We start from the raw sequence: 22,176 nt of genomic DNA on the forward strand, positions 1-22,176 counted from the left end.
GGAGAGAATTTAAGAGCGGTAGTATCAATAGAATTTTTGAATCTCATCGACTTATTAAATCATAAATTGTTTATTAAAATTCCATAAATTTTATAATAGACCTTATATACTGCGTTTTAAGGCATTAAATTAAAAGTTTTCTCTAAAATGCTATTTTTGCTAGTTAACTGTCACGAAATTTGGCCAGGTAGGGCCAGCAGTACAGGTTTAGCTTAGGCGCCTATAGATTCTAAACACGGCCCTGTCCAAGGGAGGAGGAATGCTGGAAGAGCGCATGCTCAGCGTGCAGGCAACGTGCTGCAAATCGGCAGTTCGCTAGCCGTCCGCCTGGGCCGCGTGGCGCTGCGCTCGGCCGGTCCACCGAGAGCGGTCGGCCAAGGCTGGCGCTTCCAGTGCGTCTTGAGCCGGCGCTTTGCACTCCACACACAGAGGTACGTGCGCTGCGCGGCAGCTGAGTCGCGCAATCTGCCCGCGCCGAGCTTCGAGAAGTACACTTTGATAGCCGTCATACCGGGACACCATCTGTATCAAATTTCCTCGTCTCGTTAAGGATGGAACCACTTCAGCAATTCAGTGTTCCGGTAAAAAATTATCGCTTGTAGCGCAAATCAGCTGTGATATTGTACTCCGCGGCCCACTGAAGCTGGAATACTACGGGTGCGTCGTGCAGAAAATGTTGAACAGGAGCGAAGTACAAGGCTACTACAAATGATTCATTTGTTTTCAAAGTTCTATATTTTTCGAGGTGTTACATGTACAGAAATAATCGGTGCGTGACCAGAGCAGTAAACTCACCAAGTTCGCATTTTGCACTCTACAAGTGATCTACGAGTACCGGTCTGGTTGGCTGGTTCAAATGGCTCTGAGCACTATGGGACTCAACTGCTGAGGTCATTAGTCCCCTAGAACTTAGAACTAGTTAAACCTAACTAACCTAAGGACATCACACACATCCATGCCCGAGGCAGGATTCGAACCTGCGACCGTAGCGGTCTTGCGGTTCCAGACTGCACCGCCTTTAACCGCGTGGCCACTTCGGCCGGCACCGGTCTGGTCACACGACACACGTCCAAGCTGTAATCAAAGTCGTTGCACATGTTACGCAGCAACATCACAGCAGCATTGATGCGTTCTCTGAGTGAGCTGTTCCAGTGCTCTTGGCAGAGGGGGGACGTATTCACGGTTCTGAACGTACCTCCAAGGGAAAAAATCACGGGGCGTTAGGTCAGCCGACACGGGAGCCAAAAGAACAGGTTGATCGATTTGGTAGCGACAAACATCGATGCCGCTGTTTATTGGAAGATGAAGGTTTCGGAACCAGCAGTCATCTGTGGAAACAACAACAACTGCAACCTTTCAGGTAACAGACACCCGTTACAATCTTCTCACGGAAGAAAAACGGCCGGTATAGTTTCGTCTGTGACACTGCACAAAGAACATTAGCCCTCGGCGGGTCTCGTTCACGCGCCACAATTTCATGAGGATTTTGAGTGTCCCACAGTCTCCTGTGGCCATTAACCCTGCCAGGTAAATGAAATGTTGCTTCGTCGCCCAATATTACCTTGGAGTAAAATGTTCATCCTTGATTGCTTCAAGGCGCTGCAGTCATGGACTGTGCGGCTGGTCCCCGCGGACGTTCGAGTCCTCCCTCGGGCTAGGGTGTGTGTGTTTGTCCTTAGGATAATTTAGGTTAAGTAGTGTGTACGCTTAGGGACTGATGACCTTAGCAGTTAAGTCCCATAAGATTTCACAAACTTTTTTTTTATTGCTTCCTCCATTGTGATGCAAAATGAAAGGCGCCGGGCATATAGTCTTCCGGTTTTAATTGTTACGCGAGCTGCAGACGGTACGGTTTGAAATACAAACGCCGTCGCAAAATCTCCCACGCAGTTTTCTGCGGTATTTCAAGTTCGTGGCTAGCGCGAATCGTTGATTTTTTTGGAACACGTAGAAGTTTTCCGTCGCTCTTTCAACAGTTGCATTTGGCACACTTGATTGACCGTCACTTTTCTGTTTACAGAGAAAAAAAGTATCTCTTAAATTGTCGATACCAACGCGCAGTGCTCTGTTTACATGTGGTTTTTTCCATAATTGCATCTGAATGGCCGGCCGCTGTGACCGAACGGTTCTAGGCGCTACAGTCTGGAACCGCGTGACCGATACGGTCGGAGGCTCGAATCCTGATGGATGTGTATCATGTCCTTAGGTTAGTTAGGTTTAAGTAGTTCTATGTTCTAGGGGACTGATGACCTCAGATGTTAAGTCCCATAGTGCTCAGAGCCATTAGAACTATTTGAGCATCTGAATGCACGCTGCACTGTTGCAACGGATAAACGTCTCGCATATTCCGACACACAAAAATCTGTGACTTTCCACGCTTTCCCGACGGATCTATCGCAAATACACTTCTCGGTTTTGCCACCGGAACGTACTGTGCAAATCCCACAATATTTCATCTGTGCAACTGCTCGACATTTGAGGTAATGGCAGTTGCTGCTGATATCACTGCTGCAAGAAGCGTTTTCCGGCGGAAACCCGAGAAGTGTATTTGCACACAAAACCTCTTTTTCTCGCTTCGCCGTTATTTTTGTTAAAGCGCTGCACTCGTAACGCTAGCTGGTGGGTAAATTTCAAACTCGGTGGGTTTATGGTTCTATTCATGCATCAATCATATTTGTCTATATAACATTCGAAAAATATAGACTTTTGAAAACGAATGAATGATATAATTAGGCCTGTATACTACGAAGCTCGTATATGAAAATGACTGGTAGTTCAGTGCAACACCAAGAATTAGGTAAGCGTAAAGTCACCTACGTTCCGTATAAATGAAAGATTATGCCTTGAGTTTCTCATTCAGAAATCGGATTTGAATGGATCGCGGCCTATCGAAACCACAGTTTATCATTCCGTGATATTACTGCCTGCATTGGTCGGGTACAATGACCAGCATGCGAATATGTAATCGATGGGTTCAGGAGGGCTAAACTCAACGCCTTGCATGACATCAACTGCCACATGCGACTAGCGCCCGAGAGGACAGCCATATTGTTCGCCAACAATGCGCGATTGTACCTTGAATCAGTAAATTGGGTTCAGGTCGGATTTGTAGGCAGGACAGTCCACTTCATGAACGTTATCGTCCACAAGCCACTGTATCACTGATGATGCTTTATGACAGGGAGCATTTTCATGCTGATACGATCAATCATTGTCAACGAAGTGTTGCTCTGCTGTACACTATACAAACTATGTTCATATCCTTTATCATTTAGCGTTTTCTTAAGCGCAATAAGCGGACCGCATCCTAACCACGAAAAAAAAACCATACCGCAGCACCACCCCCTTCATATTTCACTGCGTGGGCTACACATGATCGCCGGTAATGCTCTCCAAGCATTCGTCAAACCTAAGCCCTACCGTCAGATTGCTACAGGGTTTAGCCTGATTCAGCACACCAAATCGCTCGTTTCCAGACATCCACTGTACAGTGCCATTAGTCTTTACACCACCACAACCGTCGCTTAGCACTGAACCTTAGAATATGTGGCTATTTTTAATCCCTACGCAAAATCATGGTGCTAGCTGGATGGCTGGTAACACTTTGGGACTCACAAATTATTCCTTGAAGCAATCATTTACAACCGCCATCCACAATGCTCGACGCTACCTCTCTGTCAGTATGCGAGGTCTGCTTTTGTCTCATTTTAGCTTGGTTGTTCCTTCGTGTTTCTACTCCACAGTCACATTAGCAGCGATCGACTTGGGCCGCTTGAGAAGGGTTGAAATGTCCATGATAGATTTGTTACTCAGGCGATATTCAGTGACTAGCCCACGTTCGAAGCCGATGAGTTCTCCTGGCCAACCCTTCCTGCTGTTACTGCGTCTCTATTGACAACACAATTGCACCCGCCTCCTTTTATACTGTAAGGTCCGCCTCTCGTGACATCTAGTGATCAGTTCCGAGTTACATAGGTGTGTCCAGATACATTTGATCAGACAGTGTATCTACAACAACACTGTGGCAACATCTGGAGGCCGGCCGCGGTGGCCGAGCGGTTCTGGGCGCTTCAGTCCGGAACCGCGCGACCGCTACGGTCGCAGGTTCGAATCTTGCCTCGGGCATGGATGTGTGTGATGTCCTTAGGTTAGTTAGGTTTAAGTAGTTCTAAATTTTAGGGGACTGATGACCTAATACGTAGAGTCCCATAGTGCTCAGAGCCATTTTTGAACATGTGGAGCACCACAGAGTCGCAACAGGGCGATCATTGTCGAGACTTCCCTTCACACCATATCCTCTTTCGCGACGAGTCCTGTTTCCTTTACAGCAACTCGATGGTCGTATGTACACAGTGTGATCAAAAGTATCCGGACACCTGGCTGAAAATGACTTACGACTTCGTGGCGCCGTCCATCGGAATTCAATATGGTGTTAGCCCATCCTTAGTCTTGATGACAGCTTCCACTCTCGCAGGCATACGTTCAAGCAGGTGCTGGAAGGTTTCTTGGGGAATGGCAGCCCATTCTTCGCGCATTGCTGCACTGAGGACAGGTATCGATGTCGGTCGGTGAGGCCTGCCACGAAGTCGGCGTTCCAAAACATGCCATAAGTGTTCTATATGATTCAGGTCGGGACTCTGTGAAGGTCAGTCCACTGATGATGATGAGGTCCCATACTCCGAGGAGCGTAGCAGACGATGCGAGAGACCCTAGACAAGGTCCTAGTGGAGGTGGTTTGCCATTGCCTTCCTCCGACGTCAGTCCATTACAGGGATGTTGTTGTCGTGTAACCACTCCGCCACAGGCCGTGCGTTATGAACAGGTGTTCGATCGTGTTGAAAGATGCAATCGCCATCCCTGAATTGCTCTTCAGGAGCGGAAGGAAAAGGTTCGTTAAACGTCAATGTAGACCTGAGCTGTGATAGTGACACGTAAAACAACAAGGGGTGCGAACCCCCTCCATGAAAAACACGACCACACCATAACACCACCGCCTCCGAATTTTACTGTTGGCACTACACACGCTGGCTGATGACATTCACTGGGCATTCGCCATACCCACACCATGCCATCGGATCGCCACATTGAGTACCGTAATTCGTCACTCCACACAACGTGTTTCCACTGTTCAATCGTCCAATGTTTCCGCTCCTTACACCAAGCGAGGCGTCGTTTGGCATTTACCGGCGTAATGTATGGCTTATGAGCAGCCGCTCGACCATGAAATCCAAGTTTTCTCACCTCCCACCTAACTGTCATAGTACTTGCAGTGGATCCCATGCAGTTTCGAATTTCTGTGTGATGGTCTGAATAGATGTCTGCCAATTACACATTACGACCCTCTTCAACTGTCGGCGGTCTGTCAGTCAACGACTAGATTGGCCTGTACGCTTCTGTGCTGTACGTGTCCCTTCACGTTTCCACTTCACTATCACATCGGAAACAGTGGACCTAGGGATGTTTAGGATGTGGAAATCTCGCGTACAGACGTATGACACAAGTGACATCCAATCACCTGACAATGTTCGAAGTCCTTGAGTTCCGCGGAGCGCCTCTTTCTGCTCTCTCACGATGTCTGATGATTACTGAGGTCGCTGATATGGAGTATTTGGCAGTAGATGGCAGCACAATGCACCTTACATGAAAAACATATGTTTTGGGGGGGTGTCCGGATACTTATGATCACATAGTGTACGTGCGGAGGCTCCGAGGAGATTGCACACTTCCAAATTGCATTCGTCACTGTAAAACGAACCTAGCATCTGGTGTGATGGTATGAAGTACCATCGGGCGCCTCTGGTTAGCATACCCGGTAGGGTCTGACGTGTTGAGGCTGGTGGCCATGCCATGTCGTCAGGGTCTCCGTGACGGTATCTTTCGACAACATAAGGCAAGAGATTTCAGCTCTGTGTACCGAATTTCGTTCCCTGTATACCCACAAATCATCTTCAAATTTCTTCACATATTTTTCCTACTATACTTTATACGTATGATAAGAAAAAAATCGTAATTTGTTGTCTTTCCTGATGTTTCACATTTAATGGCCTGCAGTGTATTTACATTCCAGCTTATAGTTAATGTCAAGGCGAGCTGGCATGTTTCGCGAGTGTAATACTATAATTTGGAAAATACCATTTTTACAATTATTTAACTTTAAATGTAAACGATTGTCACAATTCCTCACTTCCTATAAACTACCTTTATGGCACCAGCAGTGCAGTGTCACAGTCTTTATTCTTCATCGTCTTCTCCTGCTTCTAAGCATCTGATTCCTCGTTTGTACATTTTGTAGCTGTCTCCCTCTAAAAGAGGGGTACTCATACGGTTGACAGAAAAGGAACAAAGATAAAGGCCTGCAGATGATCACATTTCGTAATTATTCTTCGTATAAGGTCTTTTACAGTGACTTACAACCTATCGTCTGCCATTATATGGAAGAGGCTTGGCTCTGTTAAAGAGTTGTCGACATAACGTTCAGCTGGGTGATAAGTTCTCTCCAGTGAACGAAACGGGAAATGGAAAGATTTCGCTGAGTACGATGGCTGACAAAATTCGTCTCCAAGGCCCACTAAAGGACCACAGTGGGGTACAATTGTTTCGGTCACTCAGTTCGGATAAAGTTTTCAGTAACATCAGATGCGACATTGTCACTACATAAAACTTGAGTCATCTGATCCTCTTTTCAGGCTTGTCAAACTGTGTTTTCTGTTATCTACATTATTAAACTGTATAGTTTCATCTTCCAGTCATCAAACGAATTTGGAAATGACACTTGTTGAGAAATTTTAAAAAAGTCGCTCACCAGAGGAACTGCACTGGACGAAGTGCGTGTGCAGTTCTTTCCTTCGTCACCAACAGTGTAAAGCAATGACTCACATCGTAATACCTGCCCTTACACACACTCTCTCCGGCTCACTGCGCCCCCTCCTGTGCACTTTCCCTCGTTGACGCCTTGCAGGACGGACACTCCTCACTCCATACATCCATCTGGCCTTTGAGAGACAGCTGTAACACCACACATCAAAGATTTCAAATAGTTTCACTGCTGTCTTCCCTACTGCCCATGTTTCATGCCCATACAGGCCCCCCTGACCTGAATATAACTGAACCATTTTAGGGTATTTTTGCCTCACCCTGTGGTGTATAATTTTTATTTCTCATACGACATCGGTTGGAAGCTGTAACTCATGAAAAAGTATGACAAACAGTCTACTAGTAAGGATTTTGTTTCTTTTCAAAAATGTGCGTATTGTGTTGCCCATTTCCTGAATGTGTGAAGTACTCCCAAAATTAATGCAATAAACTTAGAAATTTACATGGATTTTCGCAACTGGAATCAAGCGAAAAATACTATAGAGTATGTATATTTTAACTGTAAATATCACTTGTAAATGGAACAACTACGTTCGAAATGCGCTGTGGAGGAACAACAATGTAAGGACTGAAGGTAGCGTTTTTTACCAATTTATGGTAGATGGAACAAGTAATCGTCCAGATTATTAAGTCCACACTAAACTTATTCTGTGAGTTTCTTTATCAATTACTGAGTTTTGCACTGATAAGTTGAGTAATTACGAATTAACTTCCTTAATGATGCTCAAATAGTAACAGGATCAGAATAGAGCTACTTATTTGTCTATTTCGTATCAGGAACACATAAAATCGCGATATGTATACCGACAAGGGAATTTCAAAAAGAATGTTACACATTTTTATGACAGGCAAAGTGACTCTTATTAAATGCCTCAAAGACACAGGTACATAGCATTAGTTTTCAACGTAGGCATCTAGTCTGGCGACGGAGCTGTGTGAACGAGTTTGTTTGCGTGTCCATCCTCCGCAGCAAACACAGAAATATTTGTTTTGTAAATAAAAACCACCTTTTCTTGCGGCACTGCATTTTTTTCTCCCAGACGCGTTTTGTCTTTTTCACTTTAAGGCATCATCAGTCGGATCCAGAATGATATAGTTTTGGTTTGATACGTGTTATTTGCAGATTATCATTCTAGATCCCACTGATGATGCCTTAAAGCGAAAAGACGAAACGGATCTGGGAGAAATAAAATACAGTGCAGCAAGAAAAGGCAATTTTTATTTACCATACAAATTTTGCTGTGTGAACGTCCTCATCGTCGGACAATTTCTTCCCCCCTCCCCCAAACGTAGTTTCAGTTTGCGGAAAAGACGGAAATGGCATGGTACAAGATCTTGGCTTACCGCTCAGCATCATCCACGTGTGTGCGGTATTGATCAAATTGTTGGCATCACTTGACTAAGGCTGTGTGCGACATTGCATTTGGTCCATTGTACCACCAGAATTTCACGGTGGATCTGTGTGCAATTTAGACGTTTACCCCACAAGAATCGTGCTGTCCCGCATACTTCATCTCTGAAGTATGTTTCCACCTGCCGCTCTAGTTTATGACACACCTCTTATCCACACCTTGACAGAACTGTCTGCAGGAAACTCGGAACATGTACTGTCTTCTGACAACGCACCAGTCTTATTTCGCAATGGTCTTAGCGTGTGACGACGTGTGTCACTTATTTTCTGAAATCTATAAGTAAAATTCTCACATAAAATTTTGCACCAGCTGCATATCTGCCACGGTGTGAGGGCTTACATTGTTTACGAATTTATTGATAGCTTTAAAAATTATTGTTAATAGTGAACTACAACACAAAATTAGCATTCACAAGAATAATACAAATTTAGTCTCGCAATGATTCCAGCGTTTCTTCTATCATGTGAATGTACTCTCGAATCTTTGGAACGCCGCGCGGGATTAGCCGAGCGGTCTATGGGGGCTGCAGTCATAGACTGTGCAGCTGGTCCCGGCGGAGGTTCGAGTCCTCCCTCGGGCATGGGTGTGTGTGTTTGTCCTTAGGATAATTAGGTTAAGTAGTGTGTAAGCTTAGGGACTGATGACCTTAGCAGTTAAGTCCCGTAAGATTTCACACACATTTGAACATTTTTGAATCTTTGGAACACTTCATTCTTAACCAACCATTGCCGCAACCTCTTTTTTCTCTTTTTCTTCTTCCTCTTTTTCCTTGTTCCTCTTCTCTGCCCTCTTCTTCTTGGTTGTGGTGGGACGATGATTACGATAAGCCAACTGCCAAATAATTCTGTATAGTTTATATAGGGTCCATTATTTGACATTGTAATTGTATGTATGAGTAATAATCATTGAAAACAGGTAGTCGATTGGTGAACTATGTAGGCACCCGTGTGTCCGCTCGTCGGATCGTGGGTATTGTAGCTTTTGCAGCCTTTTCTTTCCATTATACCAATCCAGTTTGAGGTTGTGCGATCTATGACTGCAAGTTTCCTTTGGATATAGAACCGTATTTCAGACGCCGTTCCACCGGTGAGCAGGGAATGAAAGACTGGGCCGTAAGAAAGTAAACAATTAAGTTTACTGTGGCGTAGAAACAGAAAAATAACGGAAATAAAGGCCGTCTGTTCGAAAGTACACATACAAGGAATTTCAAAGCCCTTGCACCATGTATAGAGGTGACTGATCATGATGAACAACGTTTGTTGGAAATGAAATGTTCGCTGACGCTTCCCGGCAACGCTACGCTTCCTTTTGTACTGTTTATGGTCCGGAGAAGTGGCACGGCGTAGACACTTTGTGTCAAGCTATGCAACTTGTGTTTCCTATAATCCAACCACCTGCTCCATATGCTAGGGGGTAGGCCAGGCCAATTAAAGTTCTTGATTCGCTTCTAAGATTTTCTTTCTAGGCTTAGAGACCCTCATTCTTAAAGTTTTCTTGTTGATAATTCACTGGGATAGGTAGCACGCAGTACCTCTGGTTAGTAGACACTGCTTGTTTGGTGAAATCTCGTCGTCCCACGGCCTATGAATACCAAAGGGTGCCTAGCTCATCGAGAAGCGTCAGCAAGCATTTTGTCTCTCACAAAAGTTGTTCGCCGTTAGGTGATCTATCATCTCTAGACATTTAATGCAAGACTCTGAAACACCCTCCATTTGCATATCTTTGAAATCAAAATCCAGTGGCGGGTAACTTTCAATACTGTGTTGCCCCGCCCCATTTATAGTAACATGCTTCCAACCTCCATGTCATGTTGTCCACGTGGTGCTCGAAACTTGCTCCACAAGCCTGTCCCACTATTCGACGGCGACCTTCGTGCGGTCATCCAGTTTGTGCGGAGGCTACCTACCAAGGTTCCAAGCGTGCTCAATAGAGTTCATGTCAGCAGATGCTGCATGGCATTCCTACTACCTGGAGGGAATTGTTCATGAGGTGGGCGCTCCGCAATCGTGCATTATCACCTTGAAAATCGAATCCATCGATAATATATTGCTGTTGAGTGAATGGCCGTCTCATAGTCCAGGATGCGTGTGTAGAACGATGGGTTTACGTGACGCCAGCTCGGCGGTCATAGAACCAGTAGAGCTTAATTGGAAAATACATTCTGTAATTAATGCCAAGGCCCCGGGAGTAGACAACATTCCATTAGAACTACTGACAGCCTTGGGAGAGCCAGCCCTGACAAAATTCTACCGTCTGGTGAACAGGATGTAGGTGACAGACGAAATACCCTCAGACGGCAAGAAGAATATAATAATTCCAATCCCAAAGAAAGCAGGTGTTGACAGGTGTGAAAATTACCGAACTATCAGTTTATCAAGACACGTCTGCAAAATACCAACACGAACTCCTTACAGACGAATGGAAAAACTGGTAGAAGATGACCTCGGGGAAGATTAGTTTGGATTCCGTAGAAATGTTGGAACACGAGAGGCAATACTGACCCTACGACTTATCTTAGAAGATAGATTAAGGAAAGGTAAACATACGTTCTAGCATTTGTAGACTTAGAGAAAGCTTTTGACAATGTTGCCTGGAATACTCTTTGAAATTCTGAAGGTGGCAGGGATAAAATACAGGGAGCGAGAGGCTATTTACAATTTGTACAGAAACCAGATGGCAGTTATAAGAGTCTAGGGGCATGAAAGGGAAGCAGCGGTTGGGAAGGGAGTGAGACAGGGTTGTAGCCTTTCCCCAATGTTATTCAATCTGTATATTGAGTAACCAGTAAAGGAAACAAAAGAAAAATTCGGAGTAGGAATTAAAATCCATGGAGAAGAAATAAAAACTTTAGGTTCGCCGATGACATTGTAATTCTGTCAGAGATAGCTGCATAGAGGCGTTGATTTACGTCAACGGGGAGAGTTGAAAATGTGTGTGCCGACAGGGACTCGAAGCCGGGATCTGCTGCTTACACGGCAGACGCTCTATCCATCTGAGCCACCGAGGACAGAGAGGATTGTGCAACTGCACGGACTTATCTTGGCAACGCCGCCCGTGAGACCCACATTCCCAACTCACCGGCCATTTGACCAACTTCTGTGCGGATGCACACACATTGCCCGAACTCATACGGGAATCGGTAAAGCCGCGAGTAATGAGTGTAATGGGTAGGGGCACTACGAATATAGCGCGGGACAATAAGTTGCGAGATAAGTTCCGGCAGTCGCACTCTCTTCTGTGTCATCGGTGGCTCAGATGCCGGCACGGTAGCTCAGCGTGTTCGGTCAGAGGGCTAGCGGCCCTCTGTAATAAAAAAACTGAGCTAATGGATCAACAATGAACTGAAACGGGTGTCTTTCGCCGTCCGCCCAGAGCAGATACAACGAACGAAAACGAACAAAATGAGAAAAACGCCGGCTCGGTAGCTCAGCGTGTTCGGTCAGAGGGTTAGCAGCCCTCTGTAATAAAAAAACTGAGCTAATGGATCAACAATGAACTGAAACGGGTGTCTTTCGACGTCCGCCCAGAGCAGATACAACGAACGAAAATGAACAAAATGAGAAAAACGCCGGCTCGGTAGCTCAGCGTGTTCGGTCAGAGGGTTAGCAGCCCTCTGTAATAAAAAAACTGAGTTAATGGATCAACAATGAACTGAAACGGGTGTCTTTCGACGTCCGCCCAGAGCAGATACAACGAACGAAAACGAACAAAATGAGAAAAACGCCGGCTCGGTAGCTCAGCGTGTTCTGTCAGAGGGTTAGCAGCCCTCTGTAATAAAAAAAAAACTGAGCTAATCGATCAACAACGAACTTAAACGGATGTCTTTCGACGTCCGCCCCGAGCAGATGCAACGAACAAAAGCGATCAAAATGAGATTTAAAAAAAAAAAAAGAGATAGATAGAGCGTCTGCCCTGTAAGCAGGAGATCCTGGGTTCCAGTCCCGGTCGGGGCACCAATTTTCAACTGTTCCTGTTGGTGTATATCAACGCTTGTAAGGATATTCATTTCATAGTATTGATTTAATTGTAATTTCATTATAACTTTATGTTAAAATCAGCAGTCGAGATCGTAGTAGTATTTGTTTATTTACCGGGTTCAGCTTATGTTTAAGCAATCTTCAAAATGTTTTGGTCCCCTATGGCTGATGCTGGCAGCTGCTCGGTTTTCTCATCATAGCACGATCGTACACAGCCAAAAAATTCTGAAGCTGGCTTTAACGTAAGCCGAAACCGGTAAATAAACACATATTATTGCGATCTCGACTGTTGGTTTTAACCTAAATATAGCACCAGGTCGCTTTACTCCATGGCCAATGTTGTCTAAATTTATAATTTATAAATTGGGATAATGTGGAAACGCATATGGGTAGCACATTGATTTGGGTGCCATTGTGAAGAGCTTGTAGAGCACTACCAGCACTACAACTGCGACAGTAAAAATGTTTGCATGAATATGACTAAAATCGGTATCAAATTGTAAGTTACAAAATAATGAAAAATGTCGTCTTATGTCACTCGTAAATATGTTTGGAATATTAGAAAACTAAAGTCAGAGAAAAGCCTACATCGAAAGGAATCCAAGCAGCCTCAAAAGTCCATTGCCAAGCGAATATGAGGGATACGCTAGCGTGGAAAAGGAATTGCAAAAAAGGTGCAAAGCGACTACGTAGCTGTCCCATTGTGCATACAGCTGCCGCCGACAGTCCAAACGTCTACGGATCACACGTGGGCGTCGTTGTACGGCAACACAGTAGACAGTCATAACATAGGCGTAGATGGTACCGTGACAACGCCAGACAAGTGTGCGTCGCTACCACCAAATACAGTTGTGTTGTCAACCGAAGCTAAAACGTTGGGTATCAATACGTGATGCTTGGTCAGTTCTCGTAACATCACACCGACATTAGAAGACTTTCCCCCCTTCATCCTCACAGGAGGCTTCAGTTTTAATGCCGACAGCAATTCAGAACGATGCCTACTACAACACTCGGCAATACCAACAACACCAGAAATTTGAGTTCGATGTATGAAAGTTGCTACATGCGATAAACTTTTCATTTTTCTATTCTGAAACCAATATTCTACTCTGTATAACCACTGTATTAAAGAAACTTGAATTAGATTGCATAGAAATTCTTCCAATCCATCTGTCGCATGAATCAGCAAACCATTGTTGAACAGTATTAGTTGAAAACAGTCCTTGTTGCAATTTTAGATTTCTTATTTATCAACTACGCGTTTCACCTTATTTAGGCATCTTCAGGCTGATCTTAATTTGGTATTTCTTAGGACGATCCTTTAGACAGTGCAGCTAAGGGGCATCGTCGAATACATCAGGCCAACATCGCCTTCGTTAACCTCAGTAAATATTTTCTAGATGGACATGAGTGATTCCAAGACCTGCATAAAGCATTCAAATTCACAGGAGCACATAATAGAATAAGATGGGGCTTAAGTAGTTAGCATAGTTAAGTAGTAGACTCCCTAGTCTAACTATTGGCGTGGTACACCGGTCAGATAACCAGTCCACAACGATGCCACTCAATGCTCGCTCGCAGGCATTTAACTAGTACTCTGTCCATGTTCACACCGCACAATAAGTGTGGCGGCCAACACAGTGAACAACGCTTAATTGCGAGCGACTCAATATAGAGTGTCACTCCGACTCGCTAACGACAGAGGTCGTGTTCCCGCTCCAAGAGTGACAACGGAATGGCCCCTTTTTCTGGAAAAGTTGCAAGGGTATATCATTCGCCGTCTACCCTCATTCCTTTGGCTGTTTGCGTCAGAAATATTCCGCCAATCAGCGTTGCTCTTTTAAACGGGAGAATGACGTTTCGTTTGAGTCGACCAATGCGGAAATCTGTAGCATCTCGGTTAGGCATATATTGTCCTCCTGTGAGAACTCCGTAACTATGCAGTCGGTCCATGAAAAAATGCGTCTTCTGGGCGCTCCCACATAATGTAGCGGAATTTGTTTTTAAGTCGAACACGGGGGTCTTATTCCTTCGCTCTGGCAAAATCTGTCTTCTTCTTGGCGGTCGCTTCAGCCGAAGTAGGTATGTTGTTGACCCAGCCCTCTGAAGGGACGGTCTTTCCAGCGGGCTGGTTTCCTCTTTAGAACGAAAATTCCTGTGGCCGTCATGTTGTGTACGCCAGCCTCGACTTTTTTCAACCTCGGTGCGCACTTGCGATTTACTTATTAGATTTACATATTGCTTACATGAATTCATACAATATTGACTCTACCTTATAGAGTTTGAGTTCGAATGAAGCGTCTTGATGTGCAGAGTATGATTGTGAGGACAGAATATGTAAGAAATGAAGATCAGGAGACCACGCCACCTTACAGCCTATACTAGTTTCTTTGGCGCTTCAGTGTATCACAATATAAAGAAATGACTGACATTAGCTGCTAGTGGGCACTTATTTAAATCAAAGGAGAAAGTTGAAAATTTGTGCCGGTTCAGAATTCGAATTCGAGTCTCCTGCTTACTAGGCAGATGCTCTGACCACTGTGCCATCCAGACACAGTGGACATGGCAAATGCACAAATTACCCCAGCACACATCCTGTCGAACCAAAATTCTCAACTTGACAACATACTACTGAAGTAGTGGGCCTTGTCAATTAACTTCATTTCTCATGGCATTTTTCTGATTCCTCTAAGAGTTCGAACGTGATCTGCATCCTCACTAAAATGATTAATTTGTCGTCTTCACCTTAATTTTATATGTGGTATCTATTCTTTCAGACATGCCCGAAAGAACAGACACAATTTTGATCCCGGAGACACTATTAGAGAACAGACACCATGTATATAATTAAGATGAGAATGACCAGTTGATCACTTCAGTGCAGGTGCACAACACACACGAACTCTTACGGGAATCGGAGGAATGGCGTTAGAAAATAGGATAATGGGCAATGGGCGCTATATCTGTAGTGTGTAGATAAGTTGACAATCTGGGTCTCACGGGAAGTGTGTTAGCACTATGTCCAGATGGCACAGTGGTCAGTGCGTCTGCCTAGTAAGTTGGAGATACAGGTTCAAAATCTCATCTAGCGCAATTTTTCAACTTTTCCCACTGATTGAACTCAATGGCAGTTGGCAGATAATGTCAGTCATTTCTTTGTGTCTTGATTCATAATGGCTGTAGGATCAAAAATTTGTCTGCTCTTTTGAACACGTCCGAAAGAACCGACACCATATGTATAATTAAGGTTCGAATCCTGCCTCAGGCATGGATGTGTGTGATGTCCTTAGGTTAGTTAGATTTAAGCAGTCTAAGTCTAGGGGACTGATGGCCTCAAATGTTAAGTCCCATAGTGCTTAGAGCCATTTGAACCATAATTAAGGAGAGGGCAACTAATTGATCACTTCAGTGCAGATGCATACGACGATCAAACCCTTGCAGGAAACAGCAAAATATCACGGGTGATGCAGGGAATTGGCAAGAGCCACTACATTTATATTCCTTGGATAAACTGAGAATTTGTGTGTGAGGGAGCCCGTGCCAGGGTAGTCACTGCAGCTGCGATAACCACATATATCATTATTAAATAACTTGTGTAATAGGTATAAGTGCAGACATTTCGATTGGTGACTGAGGACAGTATAATGAACAAACGTGCATGAATTGTGCTGTATAGGTGCCAGGTGTCAATTTGTGGGATGGAGTTCCATGAATGTTGCACTTGGTCAGTCAATATACTGTTTATGAATGACGCTGGGGTTGTTATCCGATGATGTTCCATATGTGCTTGATTGGAGACAGATCTGATGATCCAATAGGGAAAAGAAAACATGTCGACACTCTGTAGAACATGCTGTGCTACAACAGCGATACGTGGTCGAGCTGTATCCTGTTGGAAAACACACCTCGGAATGCTGTTCAAGAGTGATGGCACAACAGATCGAATCACTAGGCTGACGTAAAAATTTGCATTCAGGGTGAATTGGATACCGACGAGAGCTCCTACAAAATCGCATCCCAGATGTGTATGTCCAGTGTGTCTAGCACACAGACAGGTTGGTTGCAGGCTCTCAATTGGCCTCCTTCTAACCAACACAACACCCATAATTGGCACCGAGGAATAACCAGTTTTCAGCAGAAAACCCAAGAGACTGCCACCCTGCCCTCCGATGAGCTCTCGGTTGACAACACTGAAGTCGCCGATGGTGGAGTTTTGGTGTCAGTTACAGAGTGTCTGGCTTGAAGCTGTCCTTGGTGTAACCGATTTGTAACAGTTAGTTGTATCACTGTGGTGCCAACTGCTACTCAAACTGCTGCTGCAGATGCAGTTACGATGCGGCAGAGCCATACGCCGAACGCGGTGGTCTTTCCTCTTGGTGATGCCACGTGGCGACCAGAGCCCGGTCTCCTTGCGACTGTATGTTCCCATGACCACTGCTGCCGGCAATCATGTACAGTGGCTACATTCCTGCCAAGCCTTTCTGCAATATCGCAGGAGCAACATTCAGATTTTCGTAGCGTTATTACAATACCTCGTTCAACCTCAGTGGGGTGTTATCAATGGCGTCTTTGTCACCTTAAAAGCATTCTTGGGTAATACTAACTCATCACGTCCAATCTCGAGGGTAACTAACGCTCGCGAACGTTACAGCGTGTAATTAAAGCAAAGCTTCTTTGCATCCTCATAGTGGCGCTCCTAGCGCCATTCTTATGTGACTAGATGAAAAAAAAATGAAATGTCGTGTGGCTAGGGCCTCCCGTCGGGTAGACCGTTCGCCTGGTGCAGGTTTTTCGAGTTGACGCCACTTCGGCGACCTGCGTGTCGATGGGGATGAAATGATGATGATCAGGACAACACAACACCCAGTCCCTGAGCGGAGAAAATCTCCGACCCAGCCGGGAATCGAACCCGGGACCTTAGGATTGACAGTCTGTCACGCTGACCACTCAGCTACCAGCTAGATGATCTTTGATATGTAGAAACACGCCATCCAACTTTCGTTTGTGTGCACACTTTCCATCAGTGTAAGTTATAGTAAAATATACAGCCTATTGTCCATCTGAATGTTCCTTGAGCATCCTACTAAATTTTAAGCAAATTTGCCAAGAATGTTTCGAAATATTTGGGAACACTGTTTCCCCTTTATATATCACATTTACATTTTTATTTCATATACAGGGTGTCCCAGCTATCTTGTCCACCCAAAATATCTCTGGAACAATAACAGCTATTGGAAAACGACTTTCACCGGTATCAATGTAGGGCTGGGGTCCATGAATGTACATATTTGGAAACATTCTAAAACGAAAGCATATGTGTTTTTTAACACAAATTTACGTTTTTTTAAATGGACCTCCTATATTTTTTCTTCAGCGATCCATAGCATGACAAAGCACATACACAATGCCGTTGATTGCATCGCAATATTCCGATTACATCCCGAGATATTAAGACGCGAAGTTGACGCTTGAAACGCCCGACATGCGCTGCTAGCGCGCGTCCTGAGGCTCAGGCGTGAACCCCATGCTGCTCGTAATCGCGATGTGATTGACATGCGTAATCACACTTCCATACTCATCAAGAGGTCCGAAACGAATAATACGGTCTGCTGCCATCCTGCATTAACGTCGTACATTCCAGCAGGTATGGGATTCACGCCTGAGCCTCAGGACGTGCGCTACCAGCGCATGTCGGGTGTTTCAAGCGTCAACTTCGCGTCTTAATATCTCGGGATATAACGGGAATATTGCGATGCAATCAACGCCATTGTGTATGTGCTTTTTCATGCTATGGATTGCTGAAGAAAAAATATAGGAAGTCCATTTAAAAAAACATAAGTTTGTGTTAAAAAACACATATGCTTTCGTTTTAGAATGTTTCCAAATATGTACATTCATGGGCCCCAGCCCTACATTGATACCGGTGAAAGTCGTTTTCCAATAGCTGTTATTGATCCAGAGATATTTTGGGTGGACAAGATAGCTGGGACACCCTGTATATTAAAATGTGTAGCCTATGTCTATCCGAATATTCATTAGAATATCGCGTAAAAATTTCAAGTAAACCTGTTAAGAACGTTTCGAGATATTTGGTAACAACGTTTCCCCTTTATATAAGAGGGCTATTCTTCTAGTAGGGAACGTTTTGACATTAAAAAAAACTAAGTGCAAGAAATACATTTTTTTACATACATCTGAAAGAGCGACTGACATACTACTATTCCACATAGTCACCAAACACACTGAGGCACTTATCATAGCGGTGGACAATCTTTGAAAGACCTTCGTCGTAAAATTCTGCCGCCTGAGACATCAACCAGTGAGTCACGCCCGCCAGGAGTTCTGCGTCGTCATCTTGGGAAACAAGTGGAAGACGCTTGGTGCAAGATCGGGGCTGTAGGGTAGATGAGGGAAAATTTCCCATTTGAATGAATTAAGGGGTTGTTTAGTGCGGTTTGCCGTGTGAGGTCGGGCATTGTCGTGCAAAAACAAAATTTTGGACGTCAGCTTTCCTCGGCGTTTGTTTTGAACTGCTTCTAAGGTTGTGCATAGTTTGACAATACCGGGAAGAATTTATGGTTGCTCCACGTTCGAAAAAATCAGTAAGAAGCACAGCTTGCCTATCTCTAAACACTGTCGCCATAAACTTCCTTGCTGACAAGGTATGCACACATTTTCTTGTTTGTGTGTGTGTGTGTGGGGGGGGGGGGGGGTCCTTGTGTGCCCGCACTCCATGGACTATAATTTTGTCTCGCAATTGACGTGCTTCACCCAAGTCTCATCACCGGTTACGATTCGATCCAGTGATGAATCACCATGTTTGTGGTAGGCCTCCAGAAATGTGAACGTTGACCCTATTCGCTGTTCTTCATGGTGCTCTGTTAGCATTTTGGGCACTCATCGTGCACAAAATTTGTGGTAGCCAGCTTTTGAGTGGCAATTTCAAACAACAAAGCCCGTGAAACTTGTGGAAAAGAAAGCGAAAGCTCCGTTATTGTGAAGCGACGGTTTTCACGAATCATTACATCAATTTTAGCGACAAGATCGTCAGTCAAAATGCTCGGACGTCCACTCTTCTCTTCATCAGGAAAGTTGGTACGGCCATTTTTAAGCCGAATGCACCATTGCCGGACATAATATTCCCTCATTACGTTGTTTCCGTACACTTCACACAGTTCACGACAAATTTCTATAGGTTTTTGGTGTTTTGCCAACAAAAACCGTATCACAGACCACACCTCACAACTGGTGGGATTTTCGATTGCAGCGCATATTTCAAATTCGAATATCGAAAAAACCAGACGAGCAGAGACGTTCCCGCTGTCACGGACGGATGCCGACTGAGCTGCCAAGCACACACATACCAAAATATACGCGATCGGCGCGCGCCTAGCGGCATCAGACGGAGACGTTCGCTACTTTCTGAATAGCCCTCGTATTACGTATTTCGGTGTATAAAAACACACGCGTCTTCGAATGCAACATTGTGTCAAAATTTCAAGTCAATCCACAGAGTAGTTATCGAGTTTTTCGAGCACAAACATTCGCAGGCTGAATTTTTACATATAAAATATGATACACTACTGGCCATTAAATATGCTACACCACGAAGATGACGTGCTACAGACGCGAAATTTAACCGACGGAAGAAGATGCTGTGATATGCTAATGATTAGCTTTCCAGAGCATTCACACGAGGTTGGCGCCGGTGGCGACACCTACAAAGTGCTGACATGAGGAAAGTTTCCAACCGATTTCTCATACACAAACAGCAGTTGACCGGCGTTGCCTGGTGAAACGTTGTTGTGATGCCTCGTGTAAGGAGGAGAAATGCGTAACATCACGTTTCCGACTTTGATAAAGGTCGGATTGTAGCCTATCGCGATTGCGATTTATCGTATCGCGACATTGCTGCTCGCGTTGGTCGAGATCCAATGACTGTTAGTGGAATATGGAATCGGTGGGTTCAGGAGGGTAATACGGAACGCCGTGTGGATCCCAACGGCCACGTATCACTAGCAGTCGAGATGACAGGCATCTTATCCGCATGGCTGTAACGGATCGTGCACCCACGTCTCGATCCCCGACTTAACAGATGGGGGGACGTTTGCAAGACAACAACCATCTGCACGAACAGTTCGACCACTTCTGCAGCAGCATGGACTATCAGCTCGGAGACCATGGCTGCGGTTACCCTTGACGCTGCATCACAGCCAGGTGCGCCTGCGATGGTGTACTCAACGCCGAACCTGGGTGCACGAATCGCAAAACGTCATTTTTTCGGATGAATCCAGGTTCTGTTTACACCATCATGATGGTCGCATCCGTGTTTGGCGACATCGCGGTGAACGCACATTGGAACCGTGTATTTGTCATCGCCACACTGGCGTATCACCCGGCGTGAAGGTACGGGGTGCCATTGGTTACACGTCTCGGTCATCTCTTGTTCGCACTGACGGCTCTTTGAACAGTGGACGTTACATTTAAGATGTGTTACGACCCGTGGCTCTACCTTTCATTCGATCCCTGCGAAACCCTATATTTCGGCAGGATAATGCAAGACCGCATGTTGCAGGTCCTGTACGGGCCTTTCTGGATACAGAAAATGTTCAAGTGCTACCCTGGCCAGCACATTCCACAGATCTCTCACCAATTGAAAACGTATGGTCAATGGTGGCCGAGCAACTGGCTCGTCAGAATACGCCAGTCACTACTCTTGATGAACTGTGGTATCGTTTTGAAGCTGCATGGGCAGCTGTACCTGTACTCAATGCCCAAGCGTACCAAGATCGTTATTACGGCCAGAGGTGGTTGTTCTGGGTACTGATTTCTCAGGATCTATGCACCCAAATTGCGTGAAAATGTAATCACATGTCATTTATAGTATAATATATTTGTCCAATGAATACCCGTTTATCATCTGCATTTCTTCTTGGTGTAGCAATTTTAATGGCCAGTAGTGTAGTTACAGCGTCTGTATTGCTGGCATTAACGAGCTTAATTTCGCCTTGTCGTGTTGCAGGGATGGCCCTCGCGATGCGGCGCAGCTGGTGCGGCTGCTCGTTGAAGGCGGGTTCTATAATCACGGCCTTCCTCTTCACGGTGAGTCCGGCTGACACCCTCAGCTGTATGCTTCCGGTCCCCTTGCCGTTCTGCAGACGCATGACCTACTATGTAAGAGCGAGCGCTGCCGAGTGTGTGTGTGTGTGTGTGTGTGTGTGTGTGTGTGTGTGTGTGTGTGTGTGTGTGTGTGTGCGCTGATGCGTATGCAGCCTATAAAGTAGTCCTCACAGGGGACATTTTCAACATCGTGAAGTACACTGACCTTGGTTGTAAGTGTGGTTGGTTCACACTCATCTACATAATCGTCAGTGTGATTTGTGACAGCAGCCCCTTGCCCAAGGTGGCTTCCGCCAACTTCCTCTCCCGGATGATGCCCTCGTCCCCTCTATCTACCCCTCCTGCCACATTTAATCCTCCCCTTCCTCCTCCTGTGTTTTTCCTCCAGGGCACCCTCTTTCCCTTCTCTACCTCCTCACTTCCTCCCTCCTCTCTCCTTCTCCTTCCCCTCTCACCGAGCTTCCACACCCCCCCATACCTTCTCCCCTCTCACTCCCATCTTCTCTCCACGTGGCATCCCTCCCTCCCTACCAACCCTCCCGTATTTCCCTGTGGCAGCCCACCCCCCCACCCCCACCCCACTTTTTTCGTGCACCAGTATGTTTGTAGAGCGCCGAAGATCGCCATCATTGTGTTAGTGTTTCTCTTCGTCTTAGTGCAATGGTGTTTCTTTGTCAGTGCTCCTATGTTCACGTGGTCAACCGTCTGTCTACGTGTTTGCACTGAGCTGAACTTCCCTGTGCGACCAGTGCCTTCCGTGAACGACTTCATTTCTTTTTCATTTGTCTGTCTCC

At 45.3% G+C, this 22,176-nt stretch overlaps 1 protein-coding gene across 1 annotated transcript in view; it reads left to right on the forward strand.

Annotated features, from left to right (window-relative positions):
- The first annotated feature begins 369 nt into the window (after positions 1 to 369).
- Positions 370 to 22,176, forward strand: part of LOC124805240 — a 329,228-nt gene continuing 307,421 nt past the window's right edge. Inside the window, exons 1-2 of the mRNA XM_047265748.1 lie at positions 370 to 431; positions 21,285 to 21,364. Of these exons, the coding sequence (XP_047121704.1) occupies positions 21,287 to 21,364 (78 nt within the window). The 5' untranslated portion in view covers positions 370 to 431; positions 21,285 to 21,286. The remainder of the gene's footprint in view (positions 432 to 21,284; positions 21,365 to 22,176) is intronic.

This window comes from Schistocerca piceifrons, chromosome 7 (assembly GCF_021461385.2).
Source record: "Schistocerca piceifrons isolate TAMUIC-IGC-003096 chromosome 7, iqSchPice1.1, whole genome shotgun sequence".
Classification (NCBI taxonomy): Eukaryota; Metazoa; Arthropoda; class Insecta; order Orthoptera; family Acrididae; genus Schistocerca; species Schistocerca piceifrons.